This window comes from Scardinius erythrophthalmus (assembly GCF_964197995.2).
Source record: "Scardinius erythrophthalmus genome assembly, chromosome: 18".
Lineage (NCBI taxonomy): Eukaryota > Metazoa > Chordata > Actinopteri > Cypriniformes > Leuciscidae > Scardinius > Scardinius erythrophthalmus.
Genome location: NC_138238.1, coordinates 23,520,267 through 23,548,256, shown reverse-complemented (window position 1 = coordinate 23,548,256; position 27,990 = coordinate 23,520,267). Strand labels below are relative to the sequence as shown.

Genomic DNA, 27,990 nt, shown 5'->3' with positions numbered 1-27,990 from the left:
GTGTGTTCATGTGTTTTTGAGGAGGCATGGCTTTGGACTGCGATTTGCAGGGAAGGTCGGATCATATGGTTTCAATGCTAGCAAGCTAAAGTTAGCATTTCCCAGATCACCTATTGCACCTTTGAGTTAAAAAAAAAAAAAAAACTTTTTTGACTGTACAGATTTTGAGTAAAACTGTGAAACAGTTTTTTTTTTTTTTTGTGGGTTTTAAGCATATATGCAGGGTAGAAGGAAATCTCTCAAAACATTTTTACCTTACTTATGAATTTTGGTGATGGCCCACGTCACGAGTAGACTAGGATGTGGCCCCTTTAAGAGCAGAGTGACCTTCACTTTTTTGAAAGGTTCAGTTTGCTAATAGCATGTGCTTCGAGCCTCACATGTGTGCATGAATCGGATGGTATATTTTATTTCTATTGCTTATATAAGTTGTTTTGTTTATTAAAGGTGCTCTAAGTGATGTTGGGTGACGTCACTTCTTGTTAATATTCAAAGTATCTCAAAAAAACGGAGGCTAGCTAGAACCTCCCTCCCTTAGACAGTTTGTTGGAGTTTTCCCGGTGAAGTGGTGAATAAAATACGAACTGTGGAATGCCAACCTCCTCCAGAGTTTTCACTGCTATCTTATGCTGCAACTCATGTTGGCGTGCTATCCTCTATTACCAATGCAAGAAGTGTTACACCCTCCATAGATTTAATATGGCTTTTTTTCTGGCCCACTATCTAATAATTAGATTTTAATAATGAAAACATTATTAAATCATTATAAAACATCATGATTGTTATTTTGGGCACCCATAAAACAGATTCCATTGTGTTTTAAAAATAATACACTTTCATAGCTTTATCACTTTATTATTCAATATAATGGACTATAATGCTTTTGTTACAAAATAACAATGGAATGTGCACTGCTTTATATATATATATATATATATATATATATATATATATATATATATATATATATATATATATATATATATTATAAAACCTCATTGTTTTGTGGTTCATCTCATTCTGAAAGGACAACAGCATTCTGTCTATTGTACCAACTTGCAAAAAGCACTTATATTGTTTTTGGTATTCCCCCAAAGTGCATAATAGAGTACTCCAGAGGCAGAGGGAGTCTGTAACAGTTCTGCAGTGCTTGTGGTCAGAAGTCCATTGTTTAAGACTTTGTACTGCATAAGTCATTGTTTGAATGATGAATGTTCATCAACATGGCAATTTACATAATATAAAAACATTCTTCAGCCCTATTGCAATAATTGCTGTGCCCAATTGACGTAAAAAAGTTTGACCCACTTCACTGCAGTTTTAAAATCAAAGACAGAGACCAATTTATATGCAACAGCAATGCAATACACAACCCCTTAAAAAATATGCAGCATCACAGGAAGAGCCTAAAAACAGCAAAAACAAAAAGCCAAATGGGAAGTAAAAAAAAAAAAAAAGGTGACCTCAAGTGGTTTTGTTCTAAGCATTTCAGCTTTGCCAATCTAGCTATCTGGTTGAGTTCTTCTATCTTGAATTAATAACGACATACAATAGGGCTCAGATTGCCTCGACGTAGTTGGCTGGGAGCATCCCCTGCTGTCCTGTGCGTTCCACACGTCCGAACATCCAGCCTTCATCTATCTGCTGCACGTCCACTATTAAGTCGCCATCTGCAAACGATACCTCATCCTCATCGGCAGCGGCATAGTCATATACGGCCCTGTAACGCTTCAGTAGGAACAGATGCACAAGGTTAGGAAGAACTAAGTCTAAGCATGGGAAAAAAAATAAAAATGAGTAATGGAGAGAATTCTTACCCCACCACTAGAGGGCAGTGGAGCAGCAGCTGAATGCTCAGGCTCTGGAACATTGTTGTAGCTCGGAGAGCGAGCTGGTGGCTGGAAGCCTGGACACAGAGCCATAAAAAAAAAAAAAAGTATGCAAACCATATCTAATCCTACAGACAGCATGAAAAATGGGTACTTTGTCAAGTCACCTTTATTTATATAGCGCTTTTACAATACAGATTGTTTCAAAGCAGCTTTATAGTGATAACAGGAAAATAATGATACATTTTTTTTTTCATCTGTACAGTAGATCTAGAAGAAAATTGTGCAATAGTCCAGCTTAAGTAAGTTCAGTGAAAGTTCATTTTTGTTGTAAAAAAGTTATTAATTCAGTTAATTAATCTATACAGCTGCTCTGTGGTGTCAACAGTGATGTCATCGTCCAGCTCAGTTCAGTTATCATATAATGGTGTCAATGCAGGCAGATCAATAACATGGTTGAATATTAAGTGTCCCCAACTATGCAAGCCAAAAGCGACAGTGTACCTGTACATACCCTGATTGCCGAAGGCATTAGTGGATGAGCCCTCTCCCCCCATCTGACTTTTCTTCTCAAAGTCCTCATGATACTTTATCTGTTAACACACACAAAAAAAACATTACTAAGTCACAGAAACACTACGGGCATTAGGGGTGGGAATCTTAAGGCACTTAACGATCCGATTCCGATTCTGGGAGTAACGATCCGATTCCCAAAACGATTCTTAACATACATTTTTGGTAACTACTGTAATTATCCTGCTGTGCAAATACATGACCTTTACATTTTAATCAAAATTGGAGTTATTATGCTTTTTGTTTATAGTTAGAATATCTGTTTGACAGTATTTCCATATTAAAAATGATTATGAAGATTTCTTTCAATACTTTTATTTTATTAACAAAGTTATATTCAGGATTAGCAAGCTCTGAATTAAACATGGTAAACCATACAATTGCAAAGAACAATTCGTTAAGAATAAACAGTTCTCAATTTACAACTAAGTGTGACAATTTTTCAGTTTCTTTAGAACATTTTAGACCGCTGTCTCACTAAAATAACGACGTGAGGGCAAACTGTATCGTGGCTCAAGTACCTGTAACATCGTGCAAAATCCTTGGTTATCCTCAACGGAGTAAAGGCGCAAATCTTTGGCAATAAAACCCGCCACTGACCGGGTAATTTGTTTCACCTTTTCAGAATTCGGTGGAAGCTTTGCTACTTACTCGAAGGCCCTTTTAGTCCAGTCATTTTAAGCCAAAATGGGGGTCAAAAAAAGTCCCAAAGAATCCCATTAGGGGAAAGTTTCGAAAAAGACCCAAATATAGCCTATTCATACGCCTATTCATTCTTTTTCTTACGTGAATAGGGTAAAAATTTTAACCTTTAGATATCACCATGAAAATTACTGAGTTGATTACTTACATCAAGACAAACAAAAAATGTATTACAAGTTTTTGTTAAATTGTTTGTTAACATGGACAAATGGTGCATAAACTTATTACGCATGTGCTAATTTGCATAAAGACCACAACAGATCTAAACATTGGGTCTAGCCAGTAGGGGTGGGAATCACCAGAGGCACCACGATACGATATTATCCCGATACTTGGGTCACGATACGATATTATTGCGATTTTAAACATATTGCAATATTCTGCAATATATTGCAATTTATTACCTTTTTCCAAATTCAAATTATGTCCGCGAAAGGAAAACTGTCAACATCTGTTTGTTCATGTCACATCAATTTTAATAATCTCCGTTAAAGGTCCCGTTCTGCGTGATCCCATGTTTCAAACTTTAGTTAGTGTGTAATGTTGCTGTTAGAGCATAAATAATATCTGTAAAATTATAAAGCTCAAAGTTCAATGCCAAGCGAGATATTTTATTTAACAGAAGTTGACTACAAAAAACGGCTCGATTGGACTACATCCCTCTACTTCCTTCTTTAGTGACATCACCAGAACCGTTTCTTGACTAACCTCCGCCCACAGGAATGCTCCCTCAACTCTACTGGCTACTTGCGCACTTCTTATAACTTAGGCTACTGTGTTTACTCAGCTCTTACGGTGATTTTCTGAAGTAAAACTGACGCTTCATCTTTTGTGTGATGTACAATAAACTTTATTATACTCATCAGTACATGTTTGATCATCATTCAGACAGCAGACTTGTAGGCTATTAATAAATAATGGATACATAGCCTACAAGCAGATGACAAATACGTTATAATAACCGTAATTAAACTACTAAACCATACCTGTTTCATCAGGCCCGTCGCGACAAGACAGGCAAACCAAGCAATTGCTTGGGGCCTCGAGCTGGCCTGGGGCCCCAAGACAACGACTGGTTAAGAATAAAATGCAACGACAAACTGTGTGAGCGCCCCTTTGATAGTCAATGCAGTAAAGTGCAATGACACTGTTATCGGGATCCCCCTCAAGGGGCCCCCCTCAGTAGTCGCTGACAGCAGCCAGCCAACCACGCGTCTCTGCTGCCGGCAAAATACAAAACCTCCTCGGCAGTTATCATGAAGCGAATTATGCTTCAGGAAGCCAGAAAAGAAAGAAGTTAAAGGTAAAAAAAAATAGTGATACGTGATAAATTACACTGGATAAAATAGCTCTACTTGTCTTGTACAAATGGTGTACTTTTGCCGCAGGTAGGCTAGCAAAAATATGTTTATGTTAGTTGTCTGCCTGACGGCAAATGCTGCTTGTAACGAACAGTTAGTGCAACTTTTTTTTCGAAAGGACGGAATATGGTTACATACTATAATATGTTTTTTTAACGGGATAAAGAAGACGCAGATCTGTTCCAGAATCACTGTTTATCGTATTTAATGACATGACATTGCTATAGCTTTGTAATAGGTTTTGAGGAAAGTGGCATAGCATGCTATACTAACTATTCCACCGTTATAATCTATTTCCCAAATGGGGGTTAGGAAAACCACACAATAAATTCCGTGCATCAAACATTACCTCGGGATGTTTTTAAGCATTGGTAGTTGTGAAAGCAGCTGCATCCCTTCCCTTCTAATATCAAAATATGGAATTGCTAACATATCTTTTCGGTAACACTTTATAATAATCAAATCAAATCAAGTATATTTGTATAGCGCTTTTCACAATACAGATTGTATCAAAGCAGCTTCACAGTATTACATTAAAATAAAATAATACAACAAGGTTTGTTTCTAGTGGAATTTATTGATTGATAGAATAAAATTAAATATCCCCAAAATATTCCCAACTGAGCAAGCCAAAGGCAACAGTGGCAAGGAACCGAAAAACTCCATCAAGTGACCTAATGGAGAAAAAAAAAAAACCTTGGGAGAACCCAGGCTCAGTCAGGGGTAATAACCAGCATTAATAGATGGTAAATTGTTAGTCTTTAATTTAATCTTTAGTTAATTGTCATTTAACTGTTAGCAAACAAGTCTTTTTACTTAATAAATACTTTGTAAGTTAATCCATCTATAAACATTATTTAACCAGAAAGAGGCAGAGGAACATGATTTTTTCATAGCTTATCTTAATGTGCTAGTGTGGAGATATAGGCTTCTGTAGTGACAGTTTATGTAAATATGACATTATGTTTAAGTTATCAATGGATCTTGAACAGTTACTTCAAGGTTACTGCAAATATTCAATTGTTGAAAATGTTCAAAATTGTATGCACAGTATATGCAACTGCAGTATTTGCACTGTAAACATTTTTTATTTATATAAAGTGTGGGTGAACTATGGCTAAGCTCCGGTGGGGGGGGGGCATTGGGGGGGCCTCCATGTCCATTTTGCTTGGGGCCCCCAAATTCCTTCAAACGGCCCTGTGTTTCATCTCTATACAGCACTCTGACTCTGTAGGGATTATTGTCCGACTCGAAATGAACGCCGTTACTGAGAGTTTCTGATATTATCATCATTCCATGAGATGAATTTTTCCTGACAGACTGAGCGCGAGCTCAGGAAGCTCCGCCCCCTGTGTCGTCCAGCAGCACCTCATTTGCATTTAAAGGGCACACACTGAAACAGGTCGTTTTTCTGAGCCCCAAAAAATGTCAATTTAAAAACATGCTGTAAAAAATGATCTGTTGGGTATTTTGAGCTCAAACTTCACATACACACTCTGGGGACATCAGAGACTTATTTTACATCTTGTGAAAAGGGGCATATAACGGGACCTTTAATAATCTGCGTTAATAATCTGTTACACAGAACTTTATTACATTAAATATTAATCAAAAATGATTCACACCTTAAAAATCCAAACATTCAGTGTAAGAGTAAAACAATGACATAACATTATTTATAGTAAGTTTATTTGATTCACATCTTATTTAGAGTTTTGACCTCGACAACCCAACTGCATTTACCGCAGTCTAAACTAAATGAGGTTTTATTTAACAAAGTTCGGGAGGAGCAGGTTCAGATAATTAACCAAATTATGCACAGCTGGAGATTAATCAGTAATCAACTCAATGACAGAGTATAAATTCACAGCAGACCTATCTCTGTTCATTGAAAGTTGGTCAGCATCCCTCCTCCACCCCATCTCCTCACTTCCAGTTCCATCTGCACTTACCAACTGGGGGGAGTACTTTGGGTTCGGGCCTAACTCCGGAGCCCTCCCCCCGGACAGCACGCCAAATACGCATAAACTTATTGTATTAATTATATGTAGATGTGAACTCGTGAAAAGATTGTTTTGGTTGAATCGGTTCAAAGGAGTAGTTCGCGAATCGGACGTGTCATTAGCGGACTTGTACAACGCGTGTGATTATCCCGGCAGTCAGGACATCGCACAAGATTTGTCAACACAGAAAACATTTCATCATTGGATTTTGTTTTGTTTATTGAAAGTGTTTCTCATGTCAGCTGAATGTGCGGAACGCTTTTCAGAGAAGATAAGGCAACGTAAAAGTTTTTTTTTTTTTTTTTTTTTGCACAACACCCAGCAGTAATTCAGGGAAAAAATACCCGAATGCTGCACGTGAAACTTCGGTCTTCCGATCTTTTACCATCGTGTCAATTCTCAATTGATTTTGATTAATATGCGCGAGGGAGCGAGAGTGAGAGAGAGCAAGACAGTTTGAAGACGGCGAGGGTGCGCGCGCGCGACCGGGGCTCTCTCTCTCTGCTCGTTCTTTCAGTAATATACGCATTATCGCAAGCGCAGCAGTCATGTACATCACTCACCGATCAAATAAGGCTTTGGCGAGACAAAAAATTGCTTGTGAGAGAGATGCGTGAGTGACAGAGAGACGGAGGGAGAGCAGGGAAAGGAAATGCAGCTGAATGAATATGCTGCGTGTTTTAAATTGCGTAAAAAATTTTTTTATAACGAAACGCAATATGTGGCCGGTGTTGATTCTGTGGCGCACCGCCACGAATTAGTCTATAGCTGTGTCCCGATGTTGAAGGCTGCATCCTTTGAAGGACGCAGACTTCGAGGATGCAGCCTATGCGTCCTCTGAAGGACGCACCATCCCAGTTAACAATTTTTGGTTCCCAGAACGTTATTTTCAGGTTCCCAGAACGTTCTCAGAACAAACATTCTAACGTTCCCTGTTAGTTAGCTAGGAAAGTTTTCTTTACGTTAATAAAACGTTCCCTATAGGTTAGGGGAACGTTCCGGGAACGTTGCCGAAAGGTTCTCGTAACGTTCCCGGAAGGTTCTCAGAACGTTCCCTATAAGTTAGGGGAACGTTGCCGAAAGGTTCTCGGAACGTTCCCGGAAGGTTATAAAAAATAAATAAAAAATCTTTAATATTTATATAATTTCTATATAATTTATAATATAAGTATAACATCAATTATAAATCTAAATTAGGTTGTAAAGTGAGTTGAAAATTTCAGGCCTAATTTTAACTGTGAATAAATGATTATATTTAATATTCATAAAACAATTCATAAAAGATTTGCAGACCATTTATTGACACATCAGATACATCTTTCACATAAAAAACACGTTTCTGATCACATCTTAAGCCTGCATTTGATCAAGCATACCCTAAAAACAGTTATATTGTGAAATATTACTACAATAAAAATAACTTTTCTTAAGTATACATGTAAATATATAGTAATGTGTAATTTACTCATGTGATGCAAAGCTGAATTTTCAGCATCATTACTTCAGTCTTCAGTGTCACATGATCCTTCGGAAATCATTATAAAATGATGATTTGATTCTCAAAAAAAATTGATTACTATCAGTTGTACGGCTTCATATTTTTGTGGAAACTACGATACAGTTTTCAGTATTCTTTCAGTATTCTACATTTTTTTTCAAAACAATAAATCTTAAAAATATTGAAAATAAAACAGAACAATGACCAATTATAACCAAATTAGAAAACAGTAAAGAGATAGTTCACACAAAAATGTAAATTCTGTCAATAATTACTTACCATGTCGCTCCAAACCCATACGACTTTAGTGGAAAACACAAATGAAGATATTTTTAACAGATGCCTTGTGTGCGCAAACAATTGCGTCTTTATTCACAAATGATGTATCTCCGACACATGTTGCACCATGAGATGGCCAACTCTCTTGCCAACACAACACTGATGAATCGTGGTGCTCCGTGAAGTTGAACACGTGTCAGAGATGTATATTTTGTGAATAAAGATGAAATGGGTTTTTTTTTGCACACACAAAGTATCACTTCATAAAGTTGAGGTTAAACCACTAGTCATATTGATTATTGTTATAATGTCTTTTACCTTGAAAGTTTTAGTTGCATAAACTGTGAAATGGAGGGACAGAAAGCTCTCAGATTTCATTAAAAAGATCTACATTTGTGTTTCAAAGATGAACGAAAGTCTTACAGGTTTGCAACGACATGAAGGTGAGTGATGAAAATGTTTGGTAATGTTTGATGCATTAGGTAAATCAGTTCCTCAGGGACACCAGTAGATCTCTTCCTGATCTCTGATCTGCTCCTTCCACCATCCCAATCCTGGATTTATTGAGCCACGACAGAAGTTTCCACTTTGAATGCTTTAGTCTGGCTGTTTTTTCTCCAGCATCTAAAGTGAGAAAGAAAACAATAACCAAAATGTAAATGTAAATGTAAAAAAACAATGGTTGTCCAAAATGTGAAGTATTTGGAGTTTTCTTGAGTTTTCCCTCTACATATTTGTGCAAGTTCTCTTACGAGAGGTTCTCTCGTATTGCGTAGTTGCTTACGCTACGGGAAAGCCTTTCTTTCTCGAGATACTGAAGCCAAAAATTATCCTTAATTTTTATAATCTTGTCAACGCAGTGCGGCAGCCTGCAGACCTAGGGCAAGCTAACTAGCGTGCCCATTGGCTGCCCTGCGGCAACTGCAGCAGCCTACCGCTGAGCCCTTGGCGTGACGTCACGACCAATGAGCGCGCTTGGCGCGCTTAATGCGTCACAGCCCGCGAAAAGGGGTGTGGCTTAGCGTATATAAACAGGGCTCGGAGGCTGCTTCTCTGATTTCTGTCTTTTCAGCGAAGCTCTTCGCATCGCTGCTCTCTGAGGAAGCCGCCGTCGAAACAAGCGACCAGCACGCCGAGGATCTCAGCCTGAGGACGCCGGCCGCCTTCGCCGCCTTCAGCTTTCCCTGCCTGCTTCGCTATCCGGTGATCATATCCTTTACTGCTCTGTGTTGTATGTGTTTGTGTGTTCGCCCCGCGACACACTTTTGCATCTAAAAGAGCGCGAGGCGTTGTTGCAAATGCCTCGCTCATCCTGTGGCTCGTGCAGAGCCCCGCTCAGCGATGGAGACCGCCACGTGGTTTGCGCTCTCTGCCTGGGCTTCGACCACGCAGCCCGCGCCCTCTCCTCGGGCGGCTGCGAACAGTGTGAGGACTTGCCGATGTCGACCCTGCGGGCTCGACTCGCCATGTTTGACGATCCTCCACCTTCCCCGGCTGCCTCTTCAGGGCCGCGTAAGAAGAAACGCCGCTCTCAAAGGCCTCCCGAGCCGGTGGTTATAGCTGAGCGCTCGCCGGAGCCCCTCCCGCGAGCCTCGCTTTCTCCTTCTCCCCCGCCCTTCACCGACGTGCAGCGGCCGGCTACTGCCCGCACTGCCGTCGCCTCAGGGGATGAAGCAGATGACGCCGCTGACAGCTGCTCTCTGCTTGCTTCGGACAGCGAGGAGTGGTCGGGCTCTCACCGCTCCGCCTCCTCGACTCCTGAGTCTGGCAGGTCCCGCTCCAGTGTCGACGCGGAGCTTATCCGCCTCCTCACCAAAGCGGTCGACCGACTGGGATTGGACTGGTCCCCACCCAAGGAGCCCGCGCCTAACCGACTCGACGGGTGTTTTCTGCCTAGCCGCCGCCAAGCGCCAGCCTCTAGGTCAGCACCCTTCCTGCCTGAGCTCCACCAGGAGCTATCGAAGTCGTGGAACGCGCCCTTCTCCGCTAGACTCCGCTCGTCTGTCTCCTCGGCTCTCTCCCAGGTGGACGGGGCCGCCGAGAAAGGCTATACCGGCATCCCTTCCGTTGAGGAAGCGGTGGCAACGCACCTTTGCCCGCCGTCTGCTAGATGGCGCTCAAAGTCTGCCCTGCCGTCTAAAGCCTGCAGGACCACATCAGCTCTCGCCGGCCGCGCATTCGCCGCCTCCGGCCAAGCTGCTTCTGCCCTGCACTCGATGGCTGTTCTTCAGATCCTGCAAGCCGACCTCCTCCGCGAATTGGACGAGAAGGGCTCGGATCATACAGCCTTAACAGATCTGCGCAGCGCGACGGACCTTTCGCTCCGTGCTACCAAGACCGCTGCACAAGCCATCGGCAGATCTATGGCCGCGCTCACCGTCATCGACAGACACTTATGGTTGACGCTGGCGGATATGAGTGAGTCAGAACGCGCTGTTTTCCTCAACGCCCCGCTCTCGCCCACCGGCCTCTTCGGCCCTGCGGTCAGCGGGATTGTGGACCGCTTCTCTGAAGTGCAGAAGGCGTCGCAGGCTATGAATCTCTTCCTGCCTCGCCGCTCGAGCCCAGCCGCAGGCCGCTCTCAAGCTCAGCCTCCTGCGCGCAGCTCCACACAGCGCTCGTCTCGGCCACCAACCACTTCGCAGCGACGCCAGGGCGGCCGCCCTAGGTCGCGCTCGACCAGCCGTCACAGACCGCCGCCCCCCCGGGGTCCGCGTCCCAAGATAACGCTGAAGTCTGAGCCCGCGAAGTCCTCCTAGCACCCGCAGGGAGGAAGAGATGGCTGAGTCCCGCTGCGGCCGGACCGCCATCAAAACGCCCAGCTCTGTCAGTCCCCTCAGTGCAGGCTACTGCAGCAGCTTACACCGCAGCCAACGAGCCAGTAATACCACTCGCTCGCCTGCACACAAACGCCGTTTTTACGGCGGCCCAAATAAATCTCAGAAAGAGTGTAAATTCGGGCTTCCCGGCTCCGGCCGAAGGTGTTGTAAGTGTAGAAAATGTGCCCACTCCCACGTGCTCACTGCTTCACACAAACACGGTCCCCATGGTAACGCGTTCAGAGCGCTCTCTCATAAAGCGGTCACACGCCGCTCGAGTAATAAGTGTAGTAAATGTGCCCACAACTCTGTGCTCACATCTACCTGTAACTCGCTCTGCCACTCGGTTACCCCGGGCAACGGCGGCTCAAGCCGAGGGTGTTATAAGTGTAGAAAATGTGCCCACTCCCATGTGCTCACTGCTTCACACAAACAGGGTCCCCATGGTAACACGTACAGAGCGCTCTCTCATGAAGCGGTCGCAAGCCGCTCGAGTATTAAATGTAGGAAATGTGCCCACAACCTTGTGCTCACACCTACCCGCTGCTCGCTCTGCCAGCCAGTTACCTTGGGTCACAGACCCTCTAAAGCTCCCAAACACTGGCCGTGTCATAAGTGTAAACCCTGCGCCCGCTCACGAGCACGCGCACTCACTTGTAGACATTATAATCCCCACGCCTCTCTCGCGCCTGGGATGTTTGACAGCAAATCACGTTCCATCCGATGGGACCGAGCTACTGAACGCTGTACAGTCGGCCAATACTGTTTACCAGCCCCCGTGTTCGAGCACCAGCGGCGCGCGCGCCGCGCCTTTCTCTCTGATACAGGCTCCCCATCCCGCGCAGCGCGGCGATCTGAGCCCAGAGACCATTCGACCCCTAGCTATGCATGCGGAAGCATGGGAAGCGATTCAGGGCGCGTCAGAATGGGTGCTGAAAACTATAAAACACGGCTATTCGCTTCAATTCGCTCGTCGCCCTCCGCGCTATACAGCACAGACGGAGACGAGAGTGAGTTCAGAAGCTGCGCACTTGCTTCAAGCAGAAATAGCGAAGCTGCTGCGCAAAGGGGCTATAGAACAGGTTCATCCTTCTTTGAGCGAGTCAGGCTTTTACAGCCGCTACTTCCTCGTGCCCAAGAAGGACGGAGCGTTCAGACCTATTTTAGATCTGAGACATCTGAACAAAGCCCTCATGAGACGGCCGTTCAAAATGATCACAACCAGAAAAATCCTCGCGCAGATTCGCCCAGGAGACTGGTTTATCTCTCTCGATCTAAAAGACGCATACTTTCAGATCCAGATAACTCCCCGTCACAGGCCATTCTTGAGATTCGCCTTCGAGGGTCGAGTATATCAGTACACAGTCCTGCCGTTCGGCCTGTCTTTGGCACCCCGTACATTTACGAAATGCATGGACACGGCCCTCGCTCCCCTGAGGAAACAGGGATTGCGAATACTGAATTATCTGGACGATTGGCTTATTCTAGCGCAGTCAGAGACGGAACTTGTGTCTCACAGAACAGCGCTTCTCAGCCATCTGGAGGAGCTGGGTCTCTCGGTCAACTGGACCAAGAGCTCGCTATCACCCCGTCAGTCAATTTCCTTTCTTGGAATAGAACTGGACTCGGTGGCTATGACGGCCAGACTGTCGGAGCAGCGCGCGCGCCGCATCCGCCTCCTCGCCGCATCCCTCCAAATAGGCAGCCGGGTTCCGCTGAGGACATTCCAGCGTATCCTGGGGCATATGGCCTCAGCTGCAGCAGTGCTCCAGCTGGGTTTACTGCGCATGCGCCCGCTCCAACGCTGGCTGAAAATGCGCGTGCCCCACCGAGCCTGGGCGGCCGGCGGCTTGCGAGTCAGAGTGAATCAGGGATGCATTTCAGCCCTGCAGCCCTGGCTGGCAGCCTAATGGTATCACACAGGAGTGACTATGGGAGTGATCTCACACCGGAAAGTTGTCTCGACAGACGCTTCCAACCTAGGTTGGGGAGCGCTCTTCGAGGGAGACCGGTCTATGGCCGCTGGTCAGACCAGGAGAATCTCCTACACATAAACTGTCTAGAGATGCTCGCGGTCGAGAAAGCGCTCAAACACTTCCTCCCATTCCTCCACGGTCACCATGTTCTAGTCCGCACGGACAATACATCGGTAGTGGCCTACGTGAATCACCAGGGCGGTATCAGATCAAAGATGCTCTGCACCCTGGCGGAACGCCTCCTCGTGTGGGCTCAGCACTCTCTGCGCTCGCTGAGAGCCGCGCATGTGCCTGGCCACCTGAACGAGGGCCCCGACAGACTGTCCAGGGACAACGTTCCCCCTGGGGAGTGGTCTCTACACCCCCAAGCAGTCCAGTCACTGTGGCGACGGTTCGGCAAAGCGAAAGTCGACCTTTTTGCGTCAAAAGACAACGCTCACTGCCCAGAGTTCTTCTCGAAGAACGAGGACGCGCTGGCCCAGATCTGGCCCAGCGGCCCGTTGTACGCTTTTCCCCCGGTCTCTCTGCTGCCTCAGGTCATCGAGAGAATCAGGGAAGCGCGCCACTCAGTGCTCCTCATAGCCCCATGCTGGGAGAACCAAGCTTGGTTCCCGGATCTAATACAGCTGGCAGACTCAGCCCCCTGGCCGATACCGGTGAGGAGAGACCTTCTCTCTCAAGCACGCGGATCGATATGGCATCCCCATCCAGAGCACTGGTCTCTGCATGCGTGGAGCCTCAACGATTACACGCTGATCTGCCAGACGGGGTCATGAACACGATCATACAATCTAGAGCCCCCTCTACGAGGCGGCTCTACATGTCGAAATGGTCAGTGTTTAACACATGGTGCACTGCTAAGGGGCTCGATCCACAGACATGTGGGGTATCGCGAGTACTGTGTTTCCTTCAAGAGCTACTGGACGCGGGCAGGTCCCCCTCCACGCTCAAAGTCTATGTTGCGGCCATTTCAGCGCTCTCGGTTTCTGAGCAGGGCCGCGCATTAGGAAGGAACGAGCTCGTCATCCGCTTCCTTAGGGGAGCCAGGAGGATGAACCCCCCGCGACCCCCCTCGGTTCCTATGTGGGATCTCTCTCTGGTCTTGGAGGCCCTGAGAGCGCATCCCTTCGAACCCTTGGAAACTGTGGATATGAAATACCTCACGCTCAAAACCGTTTTTCTGATAGCTCTGTCGTCAGTCAAACGAGTGGGAGACCTTCACGCGTTATCTGTTAACGCCGCGTGCCTCGAGTTCGGACCTAATGACTCCAAAGTCATTCTCAGACCGAGGCATGGGTACGTTCCAAAAATTTTGGGCACTCCCTTCAGAGCACAGGTTCATTTCCCTCTCAGCCCTGCCGACGCACGGCAGCGAGGCCGATAGTAATCTCCTCTGCCCGGTCAGGGCGTTGAGAAACTACATTTCACGGTCCGCCGCTTTCAGGCGCTCGGATCAGCTCTTTGTTTCGTTTGGTGGGCGCACCAAGGGTCTCGCCGCCTCGAAACACAGCCTGTCCAGATGGATAGTGGACGCTATTGCTGCTGCTTATGCGTCTAAAGACCTGCAGTGCCCATTGGGCGTTCGAGCTCATTCCACTAGAGGCATGGCCTCGTCGTGGGCATGGTCCAGCGGGATTCCCATTCATGACATTTGTGCAGCGGCAGGCTGGGCCTCCCCCTCCACGTTTGTTAGGTTTTACAACCTGGATGTTCCCGCCTTGCAGGCGAAAGTCTTATCAGTCTAAGTCTCGCGTATGCCAGCCCACTATCTGTGCGCGGGCTACGTTGTGTGATTTAGCTCTACTGGTTGAGCTGCACTATGCAGGGAATTGTCAGTTAGGACCGGCCGTGCCGCTCCTAACCCCCTAGTGTGTGCTTATGTATGGCGCTAGCCCTCTTCGGGCTGCCCGGCTCTCCGCTATCACGTTCCCCGGGCTCTCCCTGGGACTCATTCAGTGGATGCTGGGCGCGCACGGCGTTGACAAGGGCGTTCCCGTAGCGTAAGCAACTACGCAATACGAGAGAACCTCTCGTAAGAGAACGTTTCGGTTACTCACGTAACCTCTGTTCTCTCTAGAAGAGGGAACGAGTATTGCGTAGCCCGCCGTGCTCGCGCCACGAGCTCATTTCGCTTCATGCGACAGAAACCAGAGAAGCAGCCTCCGAGCCCTGTTTATATACGCTAAGCCACACCCCTTTTCGCGGGCTGTGACGCATTAAGCGCGCCAAGCGCGCTCATTGGTCGTGACGTCACGCCAAGGGCTCAGCGGTAGGCTGCTGCAGTTGCCGCAGGGCAGCCAATGGGCACGCTAGTTAGCTTGCCCTAGGTCTGCAGGCTGCCGCACTGCGTTGACAAGATTATAAAAATTAAGGATAATTTTTGGCTTCAGTATCTCGAGAAAGAAAGGCTTTCCCGTAGCGTAAGCAACTACGCAATACTCGTTCCCTCTTCTAGAGAGAACAGAGGTTACGTGAGTAACCGAAACGTTTTCAGTCATAGATAAATTGTGAATGTTTGCTTGATTAGACATTACCTGTCTAGCAACGTATGTTTATGCTGAAATATAATATTGGTTTGTGTTTTAAAATCAGCTATCACATGTCATTTTGTAGCAAACTGTCTCATGTGATAAAGTTTTGAACTTCAGAACTTCCGATAACATAGTGAGTTTTTAGGGAGCGAATGTTTCAGTGCACTGTAAGGATTTTGTGATAAAGACGGCCCTTAACCACTGACTACTGAGCTAGAGACCTGAGTGATATGCACCCAGTTTAGCACCTTGATTAGCTTGTTCAGGTGTGCTACACTAGGTTGGAGTAAACCTCTGCATGTAAGTGGACGTTGAGAGACAATGTTGATATCTCCTGCAATATGTTCTGAACTTACAACACTGGTGTCCAGACCAAAGTTCTGCAGAGTTTCTGGTGATCCTGGATCAGCTGCTCAGGTCTGCTTAATTGGGTTTGGAGCTAAACTCTGTGATCAGGACTAGATGGCAAACAATACTGTAAAGGGGAGAAGACAAACAATATTATTATGTTATAAATAATTTGTTCTGTGTTCATCTGCTTACCTGTACAAAGTATGCATCATGAATAAGCGGTATATTGAATTTGATCTTTTAATAACACTGTTTTACTACATAATACTACAAACCTGATAAAACGACTGGGCAGTGGAGGAAAGCCTTATTTTGCCCCCCAGGTGGGCGTAATGGTGTGACGTCACGTGATAACTGAATTAACCATACAGTGCACACTTTTAGGTTAACCTTAAATAAATTAGCTTATTTCCATTCATCCATTGACCAATTGTCAATTGTCTACAAAATCTCTCATCTACACATAAGATGTGATTAAAAGCCCAAAATTGTAGCTCAAGTCTATAGTTTACCTAAATTAACGTTACCTTTAGTTAACAGTTAGCCTAACAGTTGAGATGCTAACGGATTTTTTCGAAGACACTAAACCATTTCTATAAACTAAATATTCAACCGAAGCGAGTCATTACATCAAAGAAAGTCTCAGAAACATTTGTATGTACTATTTGTGAAATTTTATGGACTAAACTTACCTTAAAGTAGTTAAAACAACAGTGCGAGACGGAGTTTCGCTGATTGTCAGTTGAGCTGCACCTCGTTTCCATGGTAACGCCCTCCGCTCCAGTTCAAATGCGCTTGAATGTTCAGCGCGCGCGCCCATTAAAACACAGAAGTCACGCAGCATTTACATTAATTTTGAATTGATGGAGTGAATAATTTGATAATCAGCTAAAATATCCTGAAACTTGATACATTATTAAGTGGATAGGTGGCCATCGCAAACTGTAAATGGAATGAGAATATGAAAGCCTAGAATATGAGTATGACGAAGTCAGGCTAGGATAGCCTGGAAATCCAGACCTAAATCTAAAAGATTAATGGTCTGGTGTCGACTAATGAAAATCACCTAGCTCGAGGGGCGGCACCAAGCGTGCATTTGAAAATCTCACTGCACGCAATTGGAAAACACTACGACCAATCACAACAATAAACCCCAGCTACCAGCTGAGCTAACTGGTAGATTATACTCTTACCGTATCCAGTCGGCAAAACAGCAAAAACGTCCTTCTTGCAAAGGAACGATTCAAGCGCCGTTTTCTGTTCCTCTTTTAGATAAAAAGCCAAGTCTAACTCGTTCATTGTAGCTGCCAAAGCTGTTTCAAACAACTGGTATTCATCCATAGCCATCTTGCAATGTTTACTAATGACTTCGACGTCACAGCGCTGTCGTCATCTGTTTAGCTCGCCTCTGGCCCGCCTATATCAGATAACCCGATGTGATTGGTGCAGCTCCGATCGAGGGGCATATTTAATGAGCATCATTACTCAACACCAGAGTAACTCGCTGAGCAAATTCAACTTGTGCTCTCGTGAGAACTCTGGATTACCAGGGTATCTGAAGGAGCTCCAAGAAGGTGTTCCTTCTTGTTTCCCAATCATTGCATTTTCTGTGACAAAGCAAAATCCAAGTTCAAGGGCAAGACTGAAGAGCTTACAAAGTTTCAGAGTTGGAAACACAAGGAACCAGCCTGGAAAGTTATTGAACCTAGGGCACAGGAATTAAAGAAATAGGCTCTTTATCGCAAGGTGTAGGACAAGGACCTTTTTGCAATGGAAGCTAACTATCATCTATCATGCAGAAACAACTTCAACACAGAGTACCAAATCCATGAGCATGGAAGGGAGAGGGCAGAAAAGGCAGCAGACAACATTGACAGCCTGCAGGCCAAGAAGATAGGAGCACATAAGTCGTATTGTGTGGTAAAGGATTACATTCTTAGGAATGTGATTGAATGCAAAGAGGTTGTCCTGCTAAGACCCAACTTGTACATGAAGACACTGGAAAATCAAGGTTCCCTTTCGAGAACGGTCACTTCATATTGCATAGCTAATACTCAGTGGGAAACTCCTTTCCTCGAGAATATTGAAGCTAATAATTTAAAACGCAGTGCAGCTGCACAGCGAACACAGCAGAGCGTCTAGCTCACCCATTGGCTGTGCTGCGGCAACTGCACAACCTATGGCCAAGCGCCTCTGACGTGATGGGCACCAAGTCATCTGATTGGGTCGCACGTCAGAGCGCGCCTAAATGGGCATGACCTTAGTCTATAAAGGAAGCCCATTCTGGCCAAATAGCAGGTTTAAATCGACTGAAATGACAAATCCCGACAGATTGTAATAGTGCGGCAGGCTACGCAATACTCGTTCCCTTACTCTCAGGGAACCGAGGTAACGTTAGTAACCGAGTACGTTCCCTTTCGAGAATGGTCACTTCGTATTACGTAGCTAATACGCAGTGGGGACGCAATGTAAAATGCCGCACTATTAGCAAGAGGCTGCATACAACTGGATCCTAGGGAAGCACCCCGAGGTTCACAGAAACAAGCAATAACAAACCCCAACATAGTGACAGTAACCAGACGTGAGTCGGGTTTCATGAATAAGGGGCTGGAGTATAAGGGTCGCTCCGAACATAAGTCCCAGGACAATTGTGCTAATGGAGGACCTACCCTGAAGGACCCCTTATAGAGACAGCGCACTCTGGTGTGAGCTGCTCTCTCTCATCATTGTAGAGTCGATAACTGTGCCCATAAAGATTACGTTCTGGCTGGGTAACAGTTTGCTCTTGTAAAAATTTACCCTGAGCCCCAGGCATTCCAAATAACTGAGGAGCATAGATCTGTCTGTCAATAATTCGGTCTTCGACTGACACATAATGAGCCAATCGTGGAGATAGTTAAGCACGCGCACTCCGTTGTCTCAAGGGAGAAAGCACTGCGTCCATGCACTTTGTCAAAGTACGGGCTGCTAGAGACAGACCGAATGGTATGACCGTGTATTGATAAGCCTACCCCTCGAAGGCGAATCTCAAGAATGGCCTGTGATGGGGCGTTATCTTAATGTGAAAGTAAGTGTCTTTCAGATCCACCGTAAAAAAAACAATCCCCCGTGCGAACGTGCGCGAGGATTTGTTTGGTAGTTATCATTCTGAACGGCCATCTCATGAGAGCTTTGTTCAGATGTCTCAGATCTAGAATGGGGCGAGTGCCACCGTCCTTTTTTGGTACAAGGAAGTAACGGCTGTAAAAGCCTGACCGGCTCAGCGAGTGGAGGCAGCTTCTCATAACCTTTTTCTGCTGTGCCGTCAACAGAGGAGAGCGTGACGGAAGTAAAAGCGCTCGTGCGTGCTGAGTACGGCGCACGGCATGATTTCGTGAGTTCGTCGTGGACCTCAGGGAAAAAAGGCGCTGGCTTGTGACGGGGGCCTGCTGGCACCCAGGCAGAAACCATCCATCCAGCCTGCTTCTAGGTGGCTCCTCAGGCGAGGCCCATTCGAGACCGAGGTCTGAAACGGCCGCAGTGAGGATATGCAGCATCTCAGTGTCCGAATTAGCCTAGTTCCGGTAGCAGCAGCGCTAGCACCAGACTGTGAGAAGGCAAGGTCAGCTGGGCCTGTCCACTCTTCCTCAGGCGCAGCAATGGAGAGGCTGTCGTCGTGTTTTTCGTGCGATCCGCCGCATTGGTCTGCCTGAGTGAACAGGACCGGCGAAGTAGAAAGTGAGTGAGAAAGTGAGAAAGCGACAGTGTCGCCGTCTCGAAAGAGAGCTAGCAGTGTTGAGATGGGCAGGCTCTTGCAGTGAGAGCAGCCTGCGGCAGAGAGTGCAGCTTCAGTGTGGGTGGGTCACAGGCACGTGGCGCACTCCGAGTGCCCATCTTCCTTGTGTATGCATGCTCCGCATGAGGTGCACGAGGGGCGAGGCATTTGAAACAACGTTCGCTAAATTTGACTCTTTTAGAACTGAGTGTCGCAGCAGCGAACACAACAGTAGCAGTAAAAGGATATAGCATTTTTCTCGCCGGATGGCCTCAGGAGAGCAGCGACAGAAGAGAAGCGGCTTTGAGGTGAGTTGAAGGCGCTGTCTGCTGTATGCAAGGCTTGCTCTAGCTGTTATTGCTTGTTTCGACGGCGAAAGCTTCGTGAAGAGTCGCTGAAGGAGATCAAATCTGCTATTTGGCTAGAATGGGCTTCCTTTATAGACTAAGGCCATGCCCATTCAGGCGCGCTCTGACGTGCGACCCAATCAGATGACTTTGCGCCCATCACGTCAGAGGCGCTTGGCCATAGGTTGTGCAGTTGCCGCAGCACAGCCAATGGGCGAGCTAGACGCTCTGCTGTGTTCGCTGTGCAGCTGCACTGCGTTTTAAATTATTAGAAATAAATTATCAAAAGAGAGAGCAGTGGGAGATGGCGATCTGCAGGTACCAACCGACAGCCACCAACTGCCAACTGCAAAGCCCCAACATTCCCAAACTTTTTAAGTTAATTTGCTTTGTTTTGTTTATCTCAAAAGTAAAGCTATTTTCAATTTCTTCAGGTTCAGGATAGGTTCAGTAAAAGGTTAAAATAAACCCCATTTCAGGCTACTGTTAGTATAATAAAAATGGTGTCAAATTAGCTTTTTTTTTTGCTGTTTTTGACCATAGATGGTCAAGATGTTGTAAAATATAACAAATAACATTTTCCCCGGGTCAGAATTGTATGGAAAAATGTGTTAATTTGTCTCTGTGAGATGTTTACATCAAAAGTTATGGCACTTTATATCACATTAGATTTTTCGGGTTTGGTGCAAAGGTTTAAAAATAAAGCATTTTGGACATTATTTCAGCTTGGTACCCAATTTAATTTTAAAATAGACACCTGAATGATAAAGAAATAACAGTTTGTGAAAAAAAAAATCACCCTATACGCTTGAGAAAATGAAAATATTGTTGATCCTCTACACATTTTTGGCCATTTTTTGCTATTTTTGTCCAGAAATAGGGTCAATATATACCATCAAATGTCCAAAATAACCATTCCATTCAATTCCTGGGGTCAGAATTGTATGGGAAAATATGTTAATTTGTCTCTGTATGTTGTTTACTTCAAATGTTATGCCACTTTCTATATAATTTTTGGATTTTTCGGGTTCCGGTTAGGTGCAGCAAAGGGTTAAAAATAAAGCATTTTGGACATTATTTCAGCTGGTACCCAATTTAATTTTAAAATAGACACTTGAATGATAAAGAAATAACAGTTTGTGAAAAAAAAAAAAATCACCCTATGCGCTTGAGAAAATGAAAATATAGTTGATCCTCTACACATTTTTGGCCATTTTTTGCTATTTTTGTCCAGAAATAGGGTCAATATGTTTTCAAATGTCAAAAATAACCATTCCATTCAATTCCTGGGGTCAGAATTGTATGGGAAAATATGTTCATTTGTCTCTGTATGTTGTTTACTTCAAATGTAATGCCACTTTCTATATAATTTTTTTATTTTTCGGGTTCCGGTCGGGTGCAGCAAAGGGTTAAAAATGAAGCCTTTGGGACGTTATTTCAGCTTGGCACCTGGCAGATTCTGAAAATAGACACTTTAAAGATTTAAAAAAAATCAGGTGGCATAAAAAAAGCCGGGGGTGCGCGTGGACCCCTATTTCCATCTAGACTATATTGTTTTGGGCTTTATTGGGTGAGTGATATTTCTTATAATACACAAGTGCAAATATTACAAATAGGTCGTAATGGTGACGAAGGAGTTAAGAAGAAGTTTATAAGAAATTTTAACTCTGGTTTCGCTAGCTATTTGAGTAAATGAAAATATAATACTTACATTTAAATGTGAATTTGCTGTCCACCACCGATCTCTAGTCTCGGCCGCCTTTAAAAATAAATAAATAAATGCTGTCGTCAACGGCGCGCAATGACTTATGGGGTAGAATAGGCCGCTAAGTGTCCATTTATGTATCCTTCTTTTCACGGGGAAACGAAGGGTGCATTTGGCGTCGCTTTTGAATCAGGGAAGCCTTCGTCGCGGCGCGATGACGCAACCGGCCGTCGAATACGGCCTTGGAAGGATGGAGAATTGAATTGGGACAGCCTTCATCGAGCCGCGGTGACGCAATCGGCCTTCAAATGCGACCTTCCAAGGATGCAGCCAGAGAATTGCTGAGTCCCAATTCGCATACTATCCGTCCTAAATAGTATGCGAAACTAGAATTAGTACGTCCCAAATCGTAGCATGTTGAAATGAGTATTCCAAAGATACCCGGATGGTCTACTATTTCCGGTTAGAATTCGAAGTGCAGATCAATGCACACTCTAACGGCTAATATTGCCCACAACCCATTGCGTGCGGGAGGGAGGAGCTTTGCGGTGATGATGGTGATGTAAACCTGGCAGTCGGATGCAGCAACGGAGATGCGCCCTCAGTTTTTAAGTGTAAGAATTCAAATGTTTAACCCTAATTAAAGTTATATTTTATTGTCTCGTAATATTAATGGGTTTATGTTGTGCCAAAAAAGTACCGTGTTTATCTTGTAGGGTCCGATGAAGATACCGAGCGCCAGTGTCATGCAAGTGTCTTTTTTTATGTATTTCTTTTGATGTTTCTGTCTGACTTATTTGTAGTAATACTGTGGCTGTACATATGTTAACTTTATCAGTCCAACCTAAGAAACATGGTTACTACACTTTTACTATAGTAAAAGCATGGTTCATTTTCATCGGGGTATTATTAAGTATTATACATAAGTATAAGATTAAGTATATAATACGTTAAACAATAGTTACACTATAAACTTTAAATATTTTAACTCAGAAAATAAGTAGCGCTAGCTTTCGTTACACACATTTGCACATGAACGTCAGAACCAGCCGCCTCACAAACGACCTGCGTTTGGTTGATCTACGACGACGCCCTGCTTCACTCCTCAATTTGGTAAACACATTGTAAATGTATTGTGGAAAAAAAAGATGGGAATAGTAAATAAAATTATATTGGATATATAAGAATGAATGAAATGTTAAATGTTTTGTTAACAGTCGCGGTGTGCGTAACTAGGCAACCACGTTCAAGTTCACGTTGCATGACGTCATCGAAGTATGTCCCAGAACGTGCATACTTTTTTGCTACACACTCAAAAGTATGTACTTTTTCATCAAAAAAAAAGTACATACTTTTAGGTCGTAGTATAAGTAGGCGAATTGGGACTCAGCCATAGTCTAATATGGCGAGAAGTTTCACTCTCAGTACACTTCCGGCTTCTGAACTGGTTGCAGTTCCTCTCTGATTCCATATGAGGGCGCTCACAGGACGAGTGCAGAATGAATGGAGGTCTATGGCGCTATACCAATAAAAATCCACTTTTCTCAGGATATAATTTTTTGTTTAGTAATTTTAATGTTGTATTCGAAAGGAAATGCAAAGAAATTAAACATTGCTGGGTGTTAGATTTTTTAGAGTCACTTATTTGCTTTAAAAAGTCTTTTAAAGTGTCAATGACGTCATACACATGTACGACCAGAGATACGGCTTTACGGCAATCCTTCAGTCACACTGATGCTTTCGCGCTCTGCACTTTCTTTTCTCTCGAGACATCGACAACACAGCTGACACAGGTAAACACACGTGCTAGAAGAGTTTTTGTTTTGTTTGTTTCTGGTCCCGCTTCGGATGACACGATGCCATCAAGCGGGATCTCTGGTCGTAATCAGTCCTTCAATGACCAATCAGCGTTCATTAGCAGAATGCTAGCGTGTTATGGACAACAACAACTCAACCTGTAAGAAATCGAAAGGACATAAGTACTCGTTCATTCAACTTTCAACCCATAACCCATGTTGAACTTGCAAAATCTACAATCAGATCTCAGATTTCTCAACGGCAATCGGGTGAAAGAGACAAATTTAGCCGTCTAGCCCCATTAACTCCCATTCATTTTGCACTCATGGCGATCGCCCCCAGTGGAACTCTGGTGGTACTACAACCAAAATTCGGTACAACAGGGCTTAATAGGGAGTGGGCAGGCTCTCCGTAGACGGGCTCTGATGCAGCCTTTGAATTGGGACGTCCTTCGTCGCGCCGCGGTGACGCAATCGGCCTTCAAATACGGCCATCCGGCCTTCAAATACGGCCTTCGAAGGATGCAGCCTTCACTTTGGGACACAGCTAATGTGTGGGATTTCTTTCTCTGATGCTGCCATGTTTATTTTATCTACGTCCTCCTGCACGCTGACAGTCAACCCGACAGTCACCCCGCTGACCTCCCCAGAAAACAAACAGCACCATCTAGTGGACTGAATGAGCAACTGATTTTTAGCATTCTACTACCAAAGTTAAATTCTCATGTGTAATTTAAATAATAAAAGATCGATACTCGGCGCCCGTGTATCGATACAGTATTGCCACAGAAAATATCGCGATACTATGCAGTATCGATTTTTTCCCCCACCCCTACTAGCCAGGTGAAAATGTCTTGCTGAATCTTGTTGACACATAACAGTAAAATACATAACAGTCTGAATGGAACCCATTTAGGCTACCCATGAGCATTAATACATAGAGGCAGGAAGAAGTACTTTAAACCAGCCAGACTGTTTCTGGGGGACGAGTCTGAGGGAAGAACAGGAGACAATGGTAAGGAGAATGCAGAAGACAAAAGATAAGTAAAATAAAAAAGGGAATCCCCAGAAACAGTCCCACGGACCCAGCCCCAAACCCCATCTTTGCAATAATAATTAATAAAGGCTGGTTTAAAGTACTTCTTCCTGCCTCTATGTATTAATGCTCATGGGTAGCCTAAATGGGTTCCATTCAGACCTTAGTTGTGACATTATTATGACAATTTAGACATTAGTTGTGTTGCCGAAATTATTTGAATTTTTGGTGCCACAGACTTTGCATACAGTAGCCTATGGCTTTTATCAACGACACCTTTTTCAGTGTCTTCAGAAAATTAAAAATGTTGCCACACAGTCGATTTCAAATTTGATGGAGCAGGTCGTAGTTTGTCCATTTTATCTTAAACGAAGCCAATTCACCAGCATACGAACGTTCGTCTATCAACAGGTTTTTCCGTTTGGCCAGTGACCGCGCGCGTGTACGCGCACAGTGGTGAAGTGGCAGTTTGAATTGAACACAGAATCGATTCAGAATTTTTGAGCATCGATTCTGAATCGTTAGATAATGAATCGCGATGCATCGACCTTTTCTCCCACCCCTAACGGGCATGTCTAAAGATGCCACAAAATAGTTTAAAAAGTGCAGTTTTTGTATTTATGCATTTTCTGTTGAAACAGGAAGTTAATGCAGTACAAATCAAAGGGTAAGTCTCTTCTAAAAATATCCAGCTGTTTACATCACTGCTCAGCCAAACCACGACTGACAGATTGTACTATGGATCAAAGCAATAAAGACTTTCAAAACGAATAAATTATTTTTTATAACCAATTAATAATTGTGAGAAGAAATGTATTACCACTGTTTTTATGCTAAAAAAAGTTAACTGTGTCAACATTGAGGAGTGCACTACTATATACATACTCTCAATATAGAATAGGTAATATATACACAGATTAAAGGCCAATAGTTTTAATTTCATGTTGTGTGTAAAATTTGCTTAATGTTGTTATTCATTTCAACCACAAGGGGTCAATATTTTCAATGCTGCTGCTACCACTGATCAGAGAGTTGCTTGGCAACATTCCATGACACATAATGAGGATAAAACAGTGAGAGAGGAAAAGTGGGAGGGAGAGACAAGCAAGCAGGAAAACCAAGGGAGTGTGAAGATTTATCAAAACAACTTTAGTCAAACAATCCTGAGTACTTGAGAATCTAGATATGATGAATGAGTAGTACACAATGGATAAATATGGCAATGCTGATAATGTTTTTCAGTGAGGTGCATCTGTAAATACTGTTTCATGAATCTCTTACATTGCTAATCTGATCTTGCGTCTTCTTGACCCTTTGCAGTTCTAGTGTATCAGCCACCACACTGAAGCCTTTCCCTTTGTTCCTCTCAAAATCCTCTTTGTATAGCACCTGGAAGAGATAGAAATGGATAATGTCGGGTAAACAGATTCAGAAAGGTGACAGGTGCAAAAACAAGCTTTTATAAGCAGCCCACACAGAATCTTCATGCAATAATGACCACCATTCACAAAGTGTGTAGTACTTTCAGCTCTCTTTAACACATCTTACAACATTTAAAACAGAATTACCCTGCCAAAGTGGCCAGCAGGAAAAGCCACTAACAAGTCTACACATGTAACCTTGGCAGTAAAGATATGCCATTCTCTGTAGGCATATAAGCTCTAATTCAGCACATACACAGACTCTGGATATACTTGGATATACAGTAAAAATGGAACTGGCATGAAGAGGTATGGATCATCTTAGTAAAATGTTGTACAAGCTGTTTTATACTGAAAACCAAACCACATACTCAAACTCTCATGAATAAAATCAGTTTGACAGAACAACATGCAACCACTGAATCTATTAGTTGAAAAAAAAAGAAAAGAAAGAAATTAGCCAGTTACGTACAGTATATTGCAGAGGCATATTTACTGCCATGCAAGCAGCACTGGCCTGAGTTTACATTGGGATAGTACAACTACAATTTATACTGCTGTCAGAGAGAACTGTCAGCCACAAACAGCACCCCTGCTTTGCTTTTACTTTTTCAAAAACAACATTCAAATATTTTATAACAGAAGTACATGAGGATTTTCATAATGATGGATATTATTATTATATCACTATTTAAATTATTATATGCATTATTATCATGCAATATTAAAATACTGAAATATGTTTTTAATATGCCAATGTTAGTATGTTGCAGTGTTGAATAGCATGTTCAAATCTGATTTAAAACAAAAAAAAACATAATATGACATATAACAGGGGTCTATTGTCTTAAAAAAGGACACTTTTATAAATATGAAAAAAAGAAACATATATTATATATATATAAAAAAACATATTTATATTTATTTGTATGATACAGCTGCAAATAAGTATTTGAACACCTGTCTATCAGCTAGAATTCTGACCCTCAAAGACCTGTTAGTCTGCCTTTAAAATGTCCACCTCCACTCCATTTATTATCCTAAATTAGATGCACCTGTTTGAGGTCGTTAGCTGCATAAAGACACCTGTCCACCCCATACAATCAGTAAGAATCCAACTACTAACATGGCCAAGACCAAAGAGCTGTCCAAAGACACTAGAGACAAAATTGTACACCTCCACAAGGCTGGAAAGGGCTACGGGGAAATTGCCAAGCAGCTTGGTGAAAAAAGGTCCACTGTTGGAGCAATCATTAGAAAATGGAAGAAGCTAAACATGACTGTCAATCTCCCTCGGACTTGGGCTCCATGCAAGATCTCACCTCGTGGGGTCTCAATGATCCTAAGAAAGGTGAGAAATCAGCCCAGAACTACACGGGAGGAGCTGGTCAATGACCTGAAAAGAGCTGGGACCACCGTTTCCAAGGTTACTGTTGGTAATACACTAAGACGTCATGGTTTGAAATCATGCATGGCATGGAAGGTTCCCCTGCTTAAACCAGCACATGTCAAGGCCCGTCTTAAGTTTGCCAGTGACCATTTGGATGATCCAGAGGAGTCATGGGAGAAAGTCATGTGGTCAGATGAGACCAAAATAGAACTTTTTGGTCATAATTCCACTAAACGTGTTTGGAGGAAGAAGAATGATGAGTACCATCCCAAGAACACCATCCCTTACTGTGAAGCATGGGGGTGGTAGCATCATGCTTTGGGGGTGTTTTTCTGCACATGGGACAGGGCGACTGCACTGTACTAAGGAGAGGATGACCGGGGCCATGTATTGCGAGATTTTGGGCAACAACCTCCTTCCTTCAGTTAGAGCATTGAAGATGGGTTGAGGCTGGGTCTTCCAACATGACAATGACCCGAAGCACACAGCCAGGATAACCAAGGAGTGGCTCTGTAAGAAGCATATCAAGGTTCTGGTGTGGCCTAGCCAGTCTCCAGACCTAAACCCATGTAACGACAATGAGAAGAAACCAACCACAGACTAATTTTCTTCCAGAAAA

At 44.0% G+C, this 27,990-nt stretch overlaps 1 protein-coding gene across 1 annotated transcript in view; it reads right to left on the bottom strand.

Annotated features, from left to right (window-relative positions):
• Positions 1–1,322: 1,322 nt before the first annotated feature.
• Positions 1,323–27,990, bottom strand: part of LOC308707308 (LIM and SH3 domain protein 1-like) — a 411,116-nt gene continuing 384,448 nt past the window's right edge. The window contains exons 4-7 of the mRNA XM_081393663.1: positions 25,842–25,949; positions 2,344–2,422; positions 1,818–1,906; positions 1,323–1,728 (exon numbers count right to left, since the gene is read on the bottom strand). Of these exons, the coding sequence (XP_081249789.1) occupies positions 1,558–1,728; positions 1,818–1,906; positions 2,344–2,422; positions 25,842–25,949 (447 nt within the window). The 3' untranslated portion in view covers positions 1,323–1,557. The remainder of the gene's footprint in view (positions 1,729–1,817; positions 1,907–2,343; positions 2,423–25,841; positions 25,950–27,990) is intronic.